Below are 16,359 nucleotides of genomic sequence, written 5' to 3' on the forward strand. Positions count from 1 at the left end.
AAATTGATGCTTAAAGATGCACACTTGGTGCTACTGGACTGTTTCATCTGCCATGGACATTGTTACAGCTCTCTGGTTGACATTCTTCCAATTCTGTACTGCAGTTTTTGCACAAAAAATGTCTTTGCAGTGGTTATTGTTTGATTAATGACTTTACATCTGCTTGTTGTTTTCATTTTAGAGAGAATATGCACAGTATGTCATTTTCATGCCATTTTAATAAAAGATACATTAGTCAGCCATTCACTCAGAGTTTAAAATGTGCACTTTTAAAAATTATTTTTTCTTGCTATCTCTTTAAACAAATAACTCCTTGTTCCCATGACAATCAGCATACTTTTTTTTTGTGGAACAGCACTGTTGAATGCATTTAATCTTCACACAGACTTTTGATAATCCAGTACATGTATTATGACTTGTACATTAGGAAAATTCATTTTGAAAATCTGTGCAGTAAAAACTTCACATACCTTTTTGGATCTTTGATGTCCGCCTTAAGCTGGGTACAAACATAAAGATTATCGGGCTGTTTTTGTCCTGATTTTGCCCCTTCCTGACCAAGGATGGCAAATGCCAGATTATCTTAAGTTTTATAAGAGTATTCTATAAAATTATCATTTAGTCTGAGGTGTATTAAGAGTGAATTTGTCCAGACAATCTGCTCTGAAATGGGTTGTGGCCGACAATTGGAAGTATTGAACATGTTCAATATTTAAGACCACTTGTGTGAGGTGAGGAAAGCCAATGACTGCTGAGTTGTGACTGTGTGGATTGTGATGTGGAACAGAACGTAGCCAATCAGAGAGCGAGCTGACGGGAGAGAAAGGAAGGACATAGTCTGTGTTCATGCTGTTTTCAGTCTGTTATTTTTTTCTGTTCTGGATTTTTCTGTTAACAATAATTGCAAGACCACCATCATTACTTTATCATGTATGTCCTCTGCCATGCTGGGTGTTGTGTTTCTGGTTGTTACCATGGTGGCTCTTCTTTGTTTTTCCGGTTGTTGCTATGTTTCTTCTTCATTTTTGTTAGATCACATTTGGTCATGGAGGACTAGACTCTAGACTGGTTGCAAGACAGAATTATGTGTTGTTCTGTGTTAGATTATTGGAGAACACCACACACAGTATGATCTAAACTGTTAAATGTCACTTTTTTTTATCTTCATGTGTGGGGTCTTTAAGGCCTGGTACACACATAATGATTTTTTTTTTAATCTTATATTTTTTATCTAGTCGAGACCTCACACGTGAAGATAAAAAAATCTGTTTTGATCGTACTGTGTGTGGTGTGCTCCGAAAATGTACAGAACAACACACACATAAAGATGCTGTCCCGCAACTCATCTACAATCTACAGTAGTCCTCCGAGCCGGACAAACATCAAAACGTAGAAGAAGAACCATAGCAACAACCGACAAAAAACGAAGAAGAAACATAGCAATGATCGGAAAACACAACACACAGCATGGAAGAGGACATATTGGACGAGGGAATGATGGTGGTCTTGGGACTATTGTTAACAGAAAAAGCCAGAAGTGAAAAAAATAACAGACTGGAGACGGCGTGAACGCTGACTTTACTTCCTTGTTCCCTTGCCAGCTCGATCTCTGATTGGCTACATTCCGAACCACGTCACCATCCACGCAGTCAGAATGCACGAGTCGTCGGTGTTCCTCTGAAATTGGCACTGAAATATTAAACATGTTCAATGTTCCCAGTTGTCGGCTACGATCCGTTTCGGAGCGGATTATTGGGACCAACTGGCTCGTAACACACCACAGACCAAATGATGATTGGACAGGGAAATCTCACGATGATCAGGCATTTGCTGTCCGAGGTCGAGAAGAGGCAAATTGGGACAAAAACACCCCAAAAATCGTTATGTGTACCAGGTCTAACGGATCAAACATTTGTGTGTGTACCAGCCTTTGGAGAGTGCAAGGAAGTTTGGAAACAGTGACCTTACAATATCTGATAACTGTTTTTTGTATTTTTGTGATGCATTAAGCAAAAATGTGATGAAACATTAAGTTCAATAAAACACAACCTAAGGAGGTGAAATTGGATCAATAGAACAACACAGCCACTTGTGTTTCAGTGTGTGTGTGTTTGTGTGTGTTAATAGTTTACCACCTGGGTCAGAACTATATTAATTGTATTAACTGTGTTTTTTTTAAGAATACAGGCAGGAATTGTACATCTACAGTAAATTTACAACTAATTGTGTAAAAAGATTGCTGAAAGCAAAAATTTAAAAAGTCCTTTGACCTCCAGAGAATTGCTTAAACTATACCAACCAATTTAAAGCAGAAGCGTTTTTGCTGTTGACGGAGCTGAAAGAAAATCATTTCTTCCTCTTCTGTATGATTCCTGTGTTTTTAGGAGACGACTCTGACAGGGTGGCACCTGGTTGGAGACACAGGAGGGAAAGTGTGGTCCATTCACAGACAGACACCTCCCTATTTGAGCGTCAGACACTTAGATGCTTTGAATGATCTTGGCTCTGCCTACTACTGGAACGCACCTGGATTATACCTGGGAAACAAGGTGGGTTACAGCTTCACACTCATACACAGTAGTGTGTATTCTTCAACCTTGTCATTAAGCCATTGGTTTCAGGCCCAGGAGAGAAAAAGTTTTATCTCAGGCCTAAATTGACTTGAGATATTTATGTCTACTATGATTACACCATCTTCTCATCTTTTGGTGTAATGATAATAGTAAATGGCACATGTGTATGTACGCACAAGATGCTGCATCATTAGTTCAGGCCTGAATGCATAAACACATTCAGTGTATGATCTAAAATATTTCCCCTGGGTGGACGTTTGGTGAGAATATATCCCGCTGGGATGTTCACCTCGCTCCCAGCCCTTCTCCTCCGTATCAGCTTCTGCTAACGTCGACTGTTTGAATCTGCACTGTAGATTTCTGTGGCCATGATTAGACTTTATCACTCCAGCTGGTAAATAGCTGCAGTCCATGTTTCTGAAGTCGAGTTGTTGCCCTACTACAACAACAACAGACTGACTATGATGTTTGTCTGCATGTCGTGACTTAGAGGAATCTACCACTGAATTTCATTACTTTGCACCCTGCAGGCCTGGCTTGTCATCTCACTTCTTTGTCTGAACCTCCACCCCTCCCTCCCTCTAACCATCCCTCCATCCCTGCATCTTTTCATCGGCTGCTCCTCTAACTCTCGTTCTGTCTCTCCAGGATTGCCATCTTTCACCTCCCTGTTCCTAAATCATCTCTCTCCACTTCCCCCTAGCTTTCTTGTCTCCCTCTTTCTCTATCTCTCTCACTTGCTTTGTGTCTCTTGGGGTAAACAGTGTTTCGCCTGTTGCACTCGATAATCAACTGTTTTTCTCTTAGCATTCAAACACATACACACCAAACACATACCCACACACAGTAACACTCATGCAGACTCCTAGGTCTATATAAGTCAGATAATGATGTGTTTTGGAGGCATTAGGGACAGCGGAGCAGAACCGCATGCCTCCAAACATGGGAAACAAACAAATTACCACTGTGTGTGTGTGTGTGCGTGCATGCATTCATGTATGTGTGTGTGTGATTGCTGAAAGCAGTGTGTGAGTACTGTATGAAAAAGCAATTCTTTGCTTCAGTCTCTGATCGAGTTACAGAGATAGATGCTCTTTGACTTGATGTTCACGCACACACAAGGGTCTGTCATTTTAGTGTGTATCATTGGAAGTGACAGACTGTGCTTGTAATAACAAGCCAACAGTGGATGTATAAGAGCATAAATGTGTGTGTGATAATGTTCAGCACAGCTTGCATGACCTCCTATCATTAATGCTACGGATGCTCATTGGCCCGTTCCCTGCTCCAAGGATGCTCATTGGTCCAGAATTGCGTTTCATTGATGCTCATTGGGTGTTTTTATTACCCATGACAGCCCAGGGACTGCTCGCGCACATGAATGGCTGTTACCATCATTAAAAACGGCTTTGATAAAATAATTTTCATCCAGAGTTTCTGCTTTATTTGGCAGTGGTGATGATAATGGGGCTCACAGTGAAATGCCAAAAATAACCATGACGTTACATAAATGAATGTGGCATCATTTTAATGACGTTATCTGCATGTTTTAAGGCATTTTTGTGACACTTCTAGATTCTCGACCCAAAGTGTATTTAGTAGTAGTTTCCAAAGCTTAAAACTGATTCAAGCAACTTTAATTTGCTTACTTTTATGGAAATGTGGATTTTCATAGATCCTTTTGTTTTACTGCAGACTTTAAATTCTTGTAGTCTGAAAGTGCCATTGTTGTTTCAGAAACTTCTGAACCAAGATAAAAAGCCTGAGTGTTTTCTTTCTTTGTATTTTTATGCTGAAACTAAACATGTTTTTAGCAGTACAGAAATTTCAGCAACCTAATTTTAGCCTTTGAAAGCTGTCAGAGTCTTACACCCTGATTTACAAACAGTCACGGTCAAGACAGATAAAAGCTTTACAGACAAGAAATGCTCATCATTTGGAGAAATGAGTGACAAAGATAGAGGGAAAAAAAAACAGAATAATAGAAGTCAAAGTGGGATATAAAGGGATGATGGATGAACTTGGAGAAAGGCGCAACATCCTTTGCTGACATGTGATGAAAGAAACCTAATGTGCTAAAACTCATAGCTTATGATACATTTTCTTCTACTTTAACTTTTCCACTGTCTTCCACAGCTTTCTATTTCCATTTCTCATCCAGCTTGCGTTATGTCACGCTAAAGTCAAAATAAGACCGAATGATAATGATGAATGACAAAGAAAGAAGCTTACAGGTGGAAAAATTAGGCAGAAAGGGTTTTTATGATTGCTTTTAATACTGAAATAAGCTGGTCTTAAAACAGCTGCTGACTTTGATACGGCTGTAGCTCAGGAGGAAATTTAGTCATCTTTCAGTCAGAAAGTTTCTAGTTTGATCCCCCAACAAGATTCTACATCCCACATTGCTTTTAAACTTTTTTGTCATATGTAAGATGCTGAATAGATTTAACGTAACCGTTGTCATAACCTCAACAATGTTTGCAGTTCTGATTCCCTATTATTTACATTAAACACAAAGTAAATCAAAGTTATTAATGATAGAACTTTTTTATATCTAGAAATTTGCATTGTAGTCTGAACCGGACTTGATAACAAATGTTGCGAACAGTTTTACTCATGCCTACGTCCTGTTGGCATCACATATGCATCACTTTAAACTTGACATTGATCAGTTTAAAGAAAAGGTGTGTCTGGACTTTAAAGAGATGGAGAGGTTTAACTTAAGTAATTTAATCTGAAGTAAACTTAGAAATCTTAAAGTTCAGACCAAATCAGTTATGTGTAAAAGCACTCTGTGCACAGTGTGCACGTCTTCACTTTAACTTTGTCAAATATTTAAGATCACCCTTCCTCTTTATATTTTTTTCTTACCACAGCTGCTCTTTAACATACACACTTTGTGTTTATGTCCAGTTTTCTGCCATGATACATCCACTGCAAAGTGACATAATCAAATTATTATATTTTCTGAGCAAACTTTACTTTATCAAGGCCTTATAGGCTGATTGAGGCTTTTATGTTTGCATATTCTGTTTGTACTTAATGCTGGCTCATTAATAACATTATGTTTTAATGTGATTTTAGCCACCAAGACACATCTGCATTTAATATATTGATTAAAAGGATGCCATCATGCTATTTCAAGGTCTGATGTGCAACAAGCTACCTCAGCTGATTTTCAAAATTAAGTGAGCCGTAGCAGTGCTGAACAATAATTATTTGGCTCTAAGAGAGTGGAAGCAAATGAGTGAGCTGTTCGTAGTCATATTCCTGAATGAGATGTGCATACTGAGTTGCAGTTCGTTTAACTGTCTTTTGTCTGCCACCAGTCGTAATAATTATCATGTTAAAGTTCTGGTCACAGCCACTTTAAAGTACATCGATTGAGCTTCCTTCTTCTCTTTTCACACTATGCAACACTTAACAGCAGGAACAACTTTATGCAGTTAACATTATTTAACATTATGCACAGAAATATCAAGCTTAACCTTTTTTTCTGTTTCATTTATCAACCCCCACAAATCAGCCAATACATTAAAACCACCTTTCTCAGTCTTTCTGTTTGACCCATATAGACACGACACCTGTGTGGATGTCCTGTGGTGTCTGGCACATGGATGTTACTAGTTAATTATGCTCAAGCAGATTTCAGATCTGGGGCATTTTGAAGCTGGTTCAGCAGTTTTGCCTGTTTGCTGTGTTCCTCAGACTGTTCCTGTGCAGTTTCACTGGTGAAAAAACGTTTAAATGGCTACATGTCAAAGTAGGCAAAGGTTTTCCATCATTACAGCCTTCTAGACTTATGTTTTTCTGACTTACTACATGTTAGCAGGAGCTGTTTCATAGCTGCCTAAATATTCTCACAGTCCTAAGAAACTATGAGTAGTCACACAAATGAAGAAACTCACCATCAAGAAGATTATTGAAATAAGTTTGAGGGTGCTCAATGTCTGAAGTAAATGTGTTAAGGATTGTGTGAGTGGGTTCATATTTTTATTTCTCTTTTCTGTGGATTATTGTGTCTATGTGTGTTGTTTTAAAGAACTTGGTTTTTCTGGATCTTTTTTGTTTGTATAATCTGGTTTTCATATATATATATATATATATATATATATATATATATATATATATATATATTTGCTTTTTCTTCCTCTCTTACTTTGATGCTGTCTTCAGGAGGTTGGGCAGACAAAAGATGCCAATTTTGTGATCTTGTATTCCAAAAGTTGGAAGAAAATAGCTGTACATCCTATAACTTCATGGCCTCTAAAGTCATCATAGTAATATTCTGAAGTAAAATCAAAAAGTGATTATTTTCAGTGTAAGGAAATGAGTAGTTTAGGTTGATTTATATTTCACGAGTACATTGCCGTAATTGCTTTCCACTGTAGACTGATGCTCAGATCTCCACAACTGTAACTAAATGTTGAAACAACTGTGATGCATTTTGCATGTCATGTTAAACCACAATGTTCTTTTTTCAAATGAAATGGATCTGGGAAGCCAAAAATAGAATCATCTGAAATAGAACCAGCTATAAAATAGCCATGTTCTTATTTTTAAAGCACCTTGTTTACAGACTCCATTGATCCAATAGTCAAACACATCATCTCCTCTGCTGCTTTTCCATTTTTTCTGAGTTGCTGTCAGTTGTTTACCTTCGACTAGCTCATCATTATTACTTTCTCTATTGCAACCAACTTTGTGTTTGGCAGAACAAGCTCATGAATAAGTGCTCATTATGAAGCATGTCATTTGTCCAAGGTTTAATAATATAATTTTACATTAGCATACCGAGTTAGGTGTTTGTAATTGCTTTTGTGTCACATGACTGTGGGGAAAGAAAAAAGGTTCCTATGTTTCTACCTTTTATAGCCTTTATTTGAATGGTGGAGAATGAGATGCATTGGAAGGTGAAAATTTACTATATATATATATATATATATATATATATATAATTTATATAACCTTTTATTTAACCAGATAAGAATTAATTTAGATAATAATTTCTTTCACAAGGGCGACATGGCCAAGAGGCCTGCGGCACACGTCAGTATAAAAGAGCATAAAGTAAAACTATGAAAATTAAAAATTGATACACCAACATATATGATCAGGAGATAAGAATAACAAATTAAAAATTAAAAGCATGCGCACCTCCCAATGCTCTCACACTGTTGTTCATATAAAAGGCAGTTAAAAGTATCAAAGGCAGCAAGATCAGACAGCTCTAGGTCATTTTGTAGCTTGTTCCACCCTGATGGAGCAGCAAAACTAAAAGCTCTTTTCTTGAGCTCAGTTCACACATGAGGGACAGTTTGTAAAAGTCATAGGAGCACAGGGGATATCGACTTTCATCCCTTTTTTAAATATATTCCCAAATATGAAAGGGTTAGACCGATAATAGTTTTATAGAGCAAGATAAGCCACTTCCCTTTGTACATTTCATAAATGACCAACTAACTTTGAAAGTTAGTCAGTTATAAATCTAAATGCACAGTGGTATACAGAGTTTAATGAAGGCATTTTTGAAGCCCTTATGTACAATACATAACCATAATCAAGGAGTAGTAGAAAGGTTGTGGACACCAGTCGGTTCCTCACAGTGAGAGAGAAACAACATTTGTTTGTGAAATAGAACCACAGTTTCAGTTTAAGTTCAGCTGCCAGTTTTTCAATGTGTTCATTGAATATTAAGTTTTTCATCTATAAGACAACCTAAATGAATCAGTCTGGGCTGAAAGAAGGCCTCTGGCTATGTAGAGGTGATCAACAGAAACACCTGAAAGAAGAGAGAATTAAAAACTGATTGAAGCTTCTCAGGGTTTTCATTATTCTTTATTTTACTGCAAGTTCGATGCTTAAAGGAAAACCTGGCTGTTACTGTTTGTAAAAGCACATTTTTAAATCAGCTTCCCCTTTAGTGCTGAGTAATGCAGCCTAATGTCTGTGTGAAACGCCATTTCAGAAAACTTGGCTGAATTACAAAGAAACTCAACTTCTTGCAACATTTTCATTCATTTTTTCTTGCTAGAGATGGAATATTATGACTTTTCAACGGCCTTTGAATGCAGCAAAACAACAGAATGGAATGTGGACTGGGCCATCACCAAAACCACATAAATCTGTTAAAATAGTACCATTTATCCCCCTCCCTTGCCATATGGCATGTCCTTTAGTCATTTATCCTATGCATAGTTTAGTCTCTTGTTAACATCTGTTCTTACTTACCTCCCACTGGCTGATTTAAGACACAATGTTTAATGAAAGTTTAATCTATAAACAATAAAAAACAGCTGATTTGATCTATTATGACCTTTAAAAAACAGAGAAATAAACATGCCAGTTTACAAATCTGTAATTGTCATTTAACAAAACTTTCTACAAAAGTGTGTGTCCAGCTTTTTGTTCTCTCCAGAAAATCTAACTGAAGCAGGAATCTGACCTTTTAGAATAACAACAGTACTAAAGTGGGGATGGACGAACACTTACAGGTCATTAAAATGCACTGACTTGGTTATTTAAAGTTGTAGAAAAGCCATATTACATCAGGGCTCTGCTGGGAACCCTGGAGGTGGATTGAGGTCGATAGTGACTCATGTTTCACTCCTCTTCTCACTCCATGTCGAACCCACACTTTAGCATAATGAAATATCAAAACCATACACTTGTTTATTTCATGCATCTCCTTGTTAAATCCGTTGTCAGTATTTCCAGTTTTCTTCTCTTATTTAAGGTAAATAAGTTTAACTCTGAACTTTTGTGTGTCATTGCTGCAGAGGATGCATTGCCCACATATTCTCAGTAATGTGTTTCTTAGAGTAACAACCATTCCTGTTACGATATGAGATTAGATTGCTTTATCCCTCCTCCAACATAAAATATTAAAGTAAGCTGTGTAAGTTGTACAGACCAATGTTTATGACAGTGACAAAGGGTTTCACTCTAATGAAGATTGAGTCAGGTTGTTGATTAGGGCTTTAACAGTGAGGATTACGTCGTATTCTTTTAGCCATTAATAGAGTTAATAACAGGCTTATCAAGCTCACACAGGGATCCGACTGATGTCTAAAGCAGCTGAGTGTTTATTGTTCCTTCGTTTTCACTACCCATAATTCCTCTCTACCTTCACCTAATTTCGCTCTCCTGCTGTGCTCTTTTTTGCTCTCCTTTTTCCTGTATTATATTTCTTTATTCCAACCTGTATCCCCCCCCGGGTAGAGTTGGGTCCTCAGGTTGCCATGACAATAGCTTTGATTATTGTCCAGGTGAATCGCGTCAGAAATGAGTTTTCTGAGAAATGTCAGCAATTTCAAAGAAAGTAAATTACAAAAGTCAGAAGCCCTAAGAAGACAGAATAAACCGGGAAAAGCTAATTTCAGCTCATTTCCTGCTGAATGCTTGCTGAACACATCAACAGCAAATATACACAGAAAAGGGACAATTTGTTTTCAACATTTTGTGGAATAGTTATAAATTGATTGAGTTTTATCTATGTAAGTGTTAGTCTATTTACAGTTATAACAGGCATAAAGTTTCATTTCAAGAAAAAAAAAGGAAAGCTCTTAATTCCTGCTGAATACTGTCTTCAGACTTGACTTTATGTTCATAAATATTGATCAGGCACATGTTTTATTGCAAATGTTATATCATGTGGAAAAACTGTTTGCCAACACTTTAACCTTGAAAAAAAGAAAATCATTTGCTGTGTTTACATGTTGTAGCATTTCATTAGTAGGAGAGACAATAAACTGATCAATTTAGGTTTAAACAAATTTTTTCCTGGGCTTTGATAAAAATGATTATTCATAGCAGAAAAAAAAGGCTTATTGTTTACAGCATACAAGGAGTACACTACAAAGGCATTAATAAGAATTAGGAACCAGAAAAGTTAATTTATTTTTATATTTTATTCCAAGAGCCAGTCTAGTTCTCACTTGGCCAGTCCTGCTTTAGAAGTAAGATAGAGATGTCCAGTGTATGGTAAAACACCAAGGAAATGCATAAAAAATGTATAATTGAATACATGGAAATTAAAAATTACATGAATAAATAAATGTATGAATAAATTACATCCATCCATTTTCTGCTGTTTATCCAGGGTCGGGTTGCGGGGGCAGCTGCCTTCCCTCTCCCCGGCCACATTCACCAGCTGATGAATCCTGATCCGGATCCTGATGCATTCCCAAGCCAACCGAGAGATGTAGTCATTCCATTATGTTTAGCTCTTCCCCAGGACTCCCTCCTGGTGGGACATGCATGGAACACCTCCCCAGGGAGGCATCTAGGAGGCATCCTGACCAGATGCCCGAGCCACCTCATCTGGCTCCTCTCGATGCGGAGGAGCAGCGACTCTACTCTGAGCCCCTCCCAGATCACCGAGCTTCTCACCCTATCGCTAAGGGAGAGCCTAGTGACCCTGCGGTAAATCAAGAGCTTTGTCTTTTGGCTCAGCTCCTTTTTCACCATGACAGACCGATGCAGAGTCCACATCACTACAGATGCCACACCGATCCGCCTGTTGATCTCCCGCTCCATCTTACCCTCACTCGTGAACAAGACCCTAAGAAACTTTAACTCCTCCACTTTGGGCAGGACCCCATTCCTGACCCGGAGAAAGCACTGCACCCTTTTCTGACTGAGGATAATGGGTTCAGATTTGGAGGCGCTGATTCTCATCCCAGCCGCTTTACACTCTGCTGTGAATTGCTTCAGCGAGAGCTGGAGATCGCGGCTCGATGAAGCCAACAAAACTGCATCATCCGCAAAGAGCAGAGACCCAATCCTGAGGCCACCAACCAGATCCCCCTCAACGCCTCGACTTTTCTGTCCATAAAAGTTATGAACAGAATAGTTGACAGGCAGCCAAAGGGCAGCCTTGGCAGAGTCCAACCCTGCCTGGAAACAATTCTGGTTTACTGCCGGCAAAGCGGACCAAACTCTGGCACCGGTCGTACAGGGATCAGACAATTTATACAAGGGGATCCGGCACTCCATACTCCTGGAGCACCCTCAACAGGAGCCCCCGGGGCACACAGTCAAATGCCTTCTCTAAGTCTACAAAGCACATGTAGACTGGTTGAGCAAACTTCCATACCCCCTCCAAGACCCTGAAGAGGGTGTAGAGTTGGTCCACTGTTCCATGACCGGGACAAAAATCCGAGGTTCGACTACCCAACGGACCCTCCCCTCCAGGACCCCTGAATAGACCTTACCAGGGAGGCTGAGGAGTGTGATTCCCCTGTAGTTGGAGTATACACTCCAGTCCACTTTTTGAAGAGGGGGACCATCACCACCCCAGTCTGCCAGTCCAGGGGAATTGTCCCCGATGTCCACATGATGCTGCAGAGGCGTGTCAGCCAAGAAAGGCCTCCGCATCCAGAGCCTTAAGGAACTCTGGGCGGATCTCATCCACCTCTGGGACCCAGCCACCAAGGTGCTTTTTAACCACCTTAGCGACCTCGGGCCCTGAGTTAGGAGAGCCCATGCCAGGGTCCCCCAACTTTGCTTCCTCGACGGAAGACGTGTTGATGGGATTGAGGAAGTATTCTCTCCACCGACCCACAACGTCCCGAGTCAAGGTCAGCAGCCCCCCATCCCCACTGTACAGTGTTGATGGAGCACTGCTTCCCCCTCCTAAACTCCGTTATTAAACTCCTCCTTCAGCTTGATGGCATCCCTTACTGCTGGTGTCCACTAGCGAGTTTGGGGATTACCGCCACAACAGGCACCGACGACCTTAGGGCCAGACCTCTGGTTGGCCACCTCAACAATGGAGGCACGGAACACAGCCCACTCGGACTCAGTTTCCCCTGCCTCACCAAGTGGTGATCAGTTGATAGCTCTGCCCCTCTCTTCACTCGAGTGTCCAAGACATATGGCCGCAAGTGCGATAATACGACTACAAAGTTGATTATCTGCGGCCTAGAGTGTCCTGGTGCCAAGTGCACATATGGACACTTCTATGCCTGAACATGTTGTTATGGACAATCCATGATGAGCACAGAAGTCCAATAACAAAACACCACTTGGATTCAGATCAGGGGGGCCTTTCTTCCCAATCACGCCCCTCTAGGTCTCACTGTCATTGCTCACATGAGCATTGAAGTCGAGGCAGAGCAAGGGAGTCCCAAGAAGGAGTGTTCTCCAACACCCCTTCCAAGAAATCCAAAAAAGGTGGGTACTCTGAACTGCTGTTCGGTGCATAAGCACAAACAACAGTCAGGACCTGTCCTTCCACCTGAAGGCGGAGGGAGGCTACCCTGTCGTCCACTGGGATAAACCCCAACATACAGGCGTCAAGTCGTGGGGCAATGAGTATGCCCACACCTGCTCGACGCCTCTCACCAGAATGGAAGAGGGTCCAGCCCTTCTCAAGGACAGTGGAAATAAATGGTTACATTTTGAAATGCATAAAAAATAAATTAATAAATCAATTGAAAAATAAATAAACTTAATACTAATATATATAGAATTTATGGCTTCATTGGTATTATATCAGACTTTTGTAGCCAAGGAAGAAATAAAACTGAATTAAGTGTAAAATATATAAATCAAACAGCTTTATTCCATATTGTATGATTGCACATTCAAATTGTTGTGCAGGCTTACAGATTGTTTGATATCTTGTTTGCTGATATCTGTGTTTAGTCAGTTTTGGTGTATATTAACAGTTTGGAATTAGAATGGGCATTCAGAGGTCTGGTTTAAAGTCCGAAGCTTTTGACAGAGAGGCTGAGGGTCTGTGTCTCAACTGTTTCTGCTGAGAGCAAGGAAACTATTTCACTCCCATAAGTATTTTTTTTAAAAAACACCAGAATGTAAGAGTACCAAAATTTAAATCAAGTCCCTTGATCTTATAACGACACCAGGGATGGGTATGTAGCTAACCATGTTGCTGTTTTGTTGCAGTGAAATAAAGTAAAGTTTACATTGAGTGTCCAGAGTTCAGATTGGCTAATGGAAAAGGAGGTCAAGCAGCACAAGTGTTTCATATGTGTGGGCTGCATAGTGTGGGTTAAACTATGATTTTTACTGTCCTCTGGAGTTCAAAGCTGCAAATAGAGGTAGATGGAGAATAAGTGTTATCAAATAAAATATCCACCCAAGTACGCCTGCAAGCCTGCTCCACTAGATGTGTGTTTTCAGTCAGCTGCGTAATGGGTGATCCCCTCCTCCTGGTTTAAAAACCACGAGTAATGATGTAGAATGGAAGAGGTTTATAGAGGTATTATGCCTACCTTTTACTTCTTCACTTACTCTCTTACGGACTGTTTCTTCAACTCTCTCTCTCTCTCTCTCTCTCTCTCTTTCTCTCTCTCTCTCTCTCTCTCTCTCTTCCTCAGTGTCCCCTTCACTCTGTTTTTATGGTGGCATTATTATCTCACTCCCCCACCCATTACTGTTCAGGTTGGAGCAGAATAATAAATTTCAGGATCATGCCGATGCAGCGTTTCTCCAGCTCAAGCTCATTCTGTGGACTCGACAGAAACGCTGCAAAGAAACACCACAAGACAACAAAGACTGGGGTGTATGCCTATTTTTCTCACATTTTAACATTTTGAAAGTAATGTTTTAGGAAAACACAATCAGTGGTTTTTAGTAGTTTTAGTGAAGTGGAAGGGGCATCTTCACAGTAACACAAAAACTTACAATACATTTAGCAAGTTTTAAATTTTGTGTGACAGATAATATTTTTGACTGATGGGTCCAACCAAAGGGTCATTGGAGTAGAACTGAAATATGCAGTTTTCCTCACCTTAAGTCACTTCCCCTTTTGTTATTTTTTTGCCTTTTTTCCTTTGCTCTCTGTTGTTGTAAATGTAAATGCCACCCCTCTTTATTTAAAATCTATCTGGAATACACAGAGCCTGATCTCCTGAGAAGTGTAATTAATGCCATCTCTATTTGTGCACCAGTGGAAGGCTGACAATGTCCTAAATCTTACAAACTAAACCAAAGCCAACTTTTCCATTACAGTGTACTCTAACGTGCCTTCCTCGCATGTCTTAGTAGGTATTATAGAAAGTTTCTTAAAGGTCAAAGTTTTTTTTTTTTCAAGCATTTTAATTTGTCTCTCTTTAGCTGACAGCGTATGGAGGAAGTGTGGTCTTCACTGTCTCATATACGACAGACCAGCAAGAGCAAATGGCCATCAGAGTCACCTCAGAGCCTGATCTCATCATAGAGGTATGTCTTCAAACACTTAACCTTTTGACAATTATTACTGACAATTAATAAAGAATCATTTATCTATATATGCACGTGATCCATTCAGTTTCCTTGATGTCTTGTAAGTTTTTCAGAAGTTTGGATACTAATTTGGTTATCTGCAAGACTTAAATGAAAAGAAAAACTTCAAGGTACCATTTTTAAAAAAAAATAGTTTAAAATTTCTTCTTTTTTTTAAAGCCATAGTCATATTGACTTTTAAAACACAGCTTTTGGCTGGCTAACCTTCAGGGACTCCAACAGACTTGACAGGTACTCCAAGGTACTTTTCTAGTGGAATTTACCTGTGATGCCTTATGTCAAAGTACTTGCCCCAAAACTAAAAAAAAAAATGGTGTAATGTGATGTAATTTTGGCCCATCAGTAAACACAAAAGATCATCTTCATAGATAATCTCTGTCGTTAGATAATCTCTGTAGTTAGACTCCTACTTCAAGGTGTGTTAATTTGTAGGCATGCTCAAAAAATAAAATAAAGAAAGAAACTGATTACAAAACTTAAGAATAAATTACACCAATTCAACTGAAATTTAGACTGTATTTAGTGTATTTATGTCATCATGCAGTATTTTCAGTCTTTTAAACTTTGTTGTATTAATTGCTGTTTAAAAAGTTTTGATTGAACTCACATAAAGTACAACTATTTTTAATTTCAGAGATGAATGTAACTAATTTAGTTTCTGGTTGAAAAGAACTTTTTGAGGTCACCATAAAGTCATGCTAATATTAAAAGAGAAAGATTTTTCTCTGTATATTTCCTAATTTCACTGCAGACTTGCTTCTCTAAAGAGGAAATGTTCCCACCATTAGCTGCCAGGTATACGCTGACTATGGATATACTCTCCCTTAAAAGAAACTGAACCAATCAATTAAACCTCGTGAGTAAAACAGAGCCCAGAAATGAGCTCTAGTTCACTTAGCAGCTACTTTCTTTAGAGGCATTGACAAGGAATGTTTCTGAGGCCTGACAAAACCTGCTTGGATGAGGGGGAAAACGTTCTCATAACCTGAGAAACTGTTGTGTTCATTTATGTATTTTTGCCTCTGCATCATTTTTCTTTACCAACAAGCCATTGGCATCTACAGTGGCAAAGAACACTAAATGAAGTAGTGTATAAAATCTATTAAAAACAGACTGATGCACACATACACATAGAATCAGCTACAGCTTGCAGAGAAGTGCTGAACTTAGCAATAAAAAATGCAGATGGAGTCTCTCCCACATTCTCTGTGTCTTTATAATGAGCAGGTTGCAATATGATGCATGGCAGCTATAAGCAAAGCAGCAGCACTATTAGTTAACTGTTAAAGTTTCCTATATCACAAAAACAGTGTGTGTGTTAGCATGCGATACACACAAAACAAACATAGGTAGGCACATAAGGAAGATGCTGTGTGTATGTGTGTGTGTGTGTGTATGCTTACAGTGTCTGAGATAAATAAATGATCCTCTTCTACACTGAGCTCACTACCACTGATGACTTTAAGAAATGGAAATTTTAATTGGAACAGTTGAAGGGATTTCAGAAACTATATAATAAGCTGCAAAAACGTAA

The 16,359-nt window shown here is 39.1% G+C and overlaps 1 protein-coding gene across 1 annotated transcript in view; it reads left to right on the forward strand.

Moving 5' to 3' along the window:
* lama2 (laminin, alpha 2) overlaps positions 1-16,359 on the forward strand; it is a 177,301-nt gene that overhangs the window by 67,902 nt on the left and 93,040 nt on the right. Inside the window, exons 14-15 of the mRNA XM_041975323.1 lie at positions 2,385-2,549; positions 14,658-14,762. Coding sequence (XP_041831257.1) covers positions 2,385-2,549; positions 14,658-14,762 — 270 coding nt within the window. The remainder of the gene's footprint in view (positions 1-2,384; positions 2,550-14,657; positions 14,763-16,359) is intronic.

Source organism: Melanotaenia boesemani, chromosome 22 (genome assembly GCF_017639745.1).
Source record: "Melanotaenia boesemani isolate fMelBoe1 chromosome 22, fMelBoe1.pri, whole genome shotgun sequence".
Lineage (NCBI taxonomy): Eukaryota > Metazoa > Chordata > Actinopteri > Atheriniformes > Melanotaeniidae > Melanotaenia > Melanotaenia boesemani.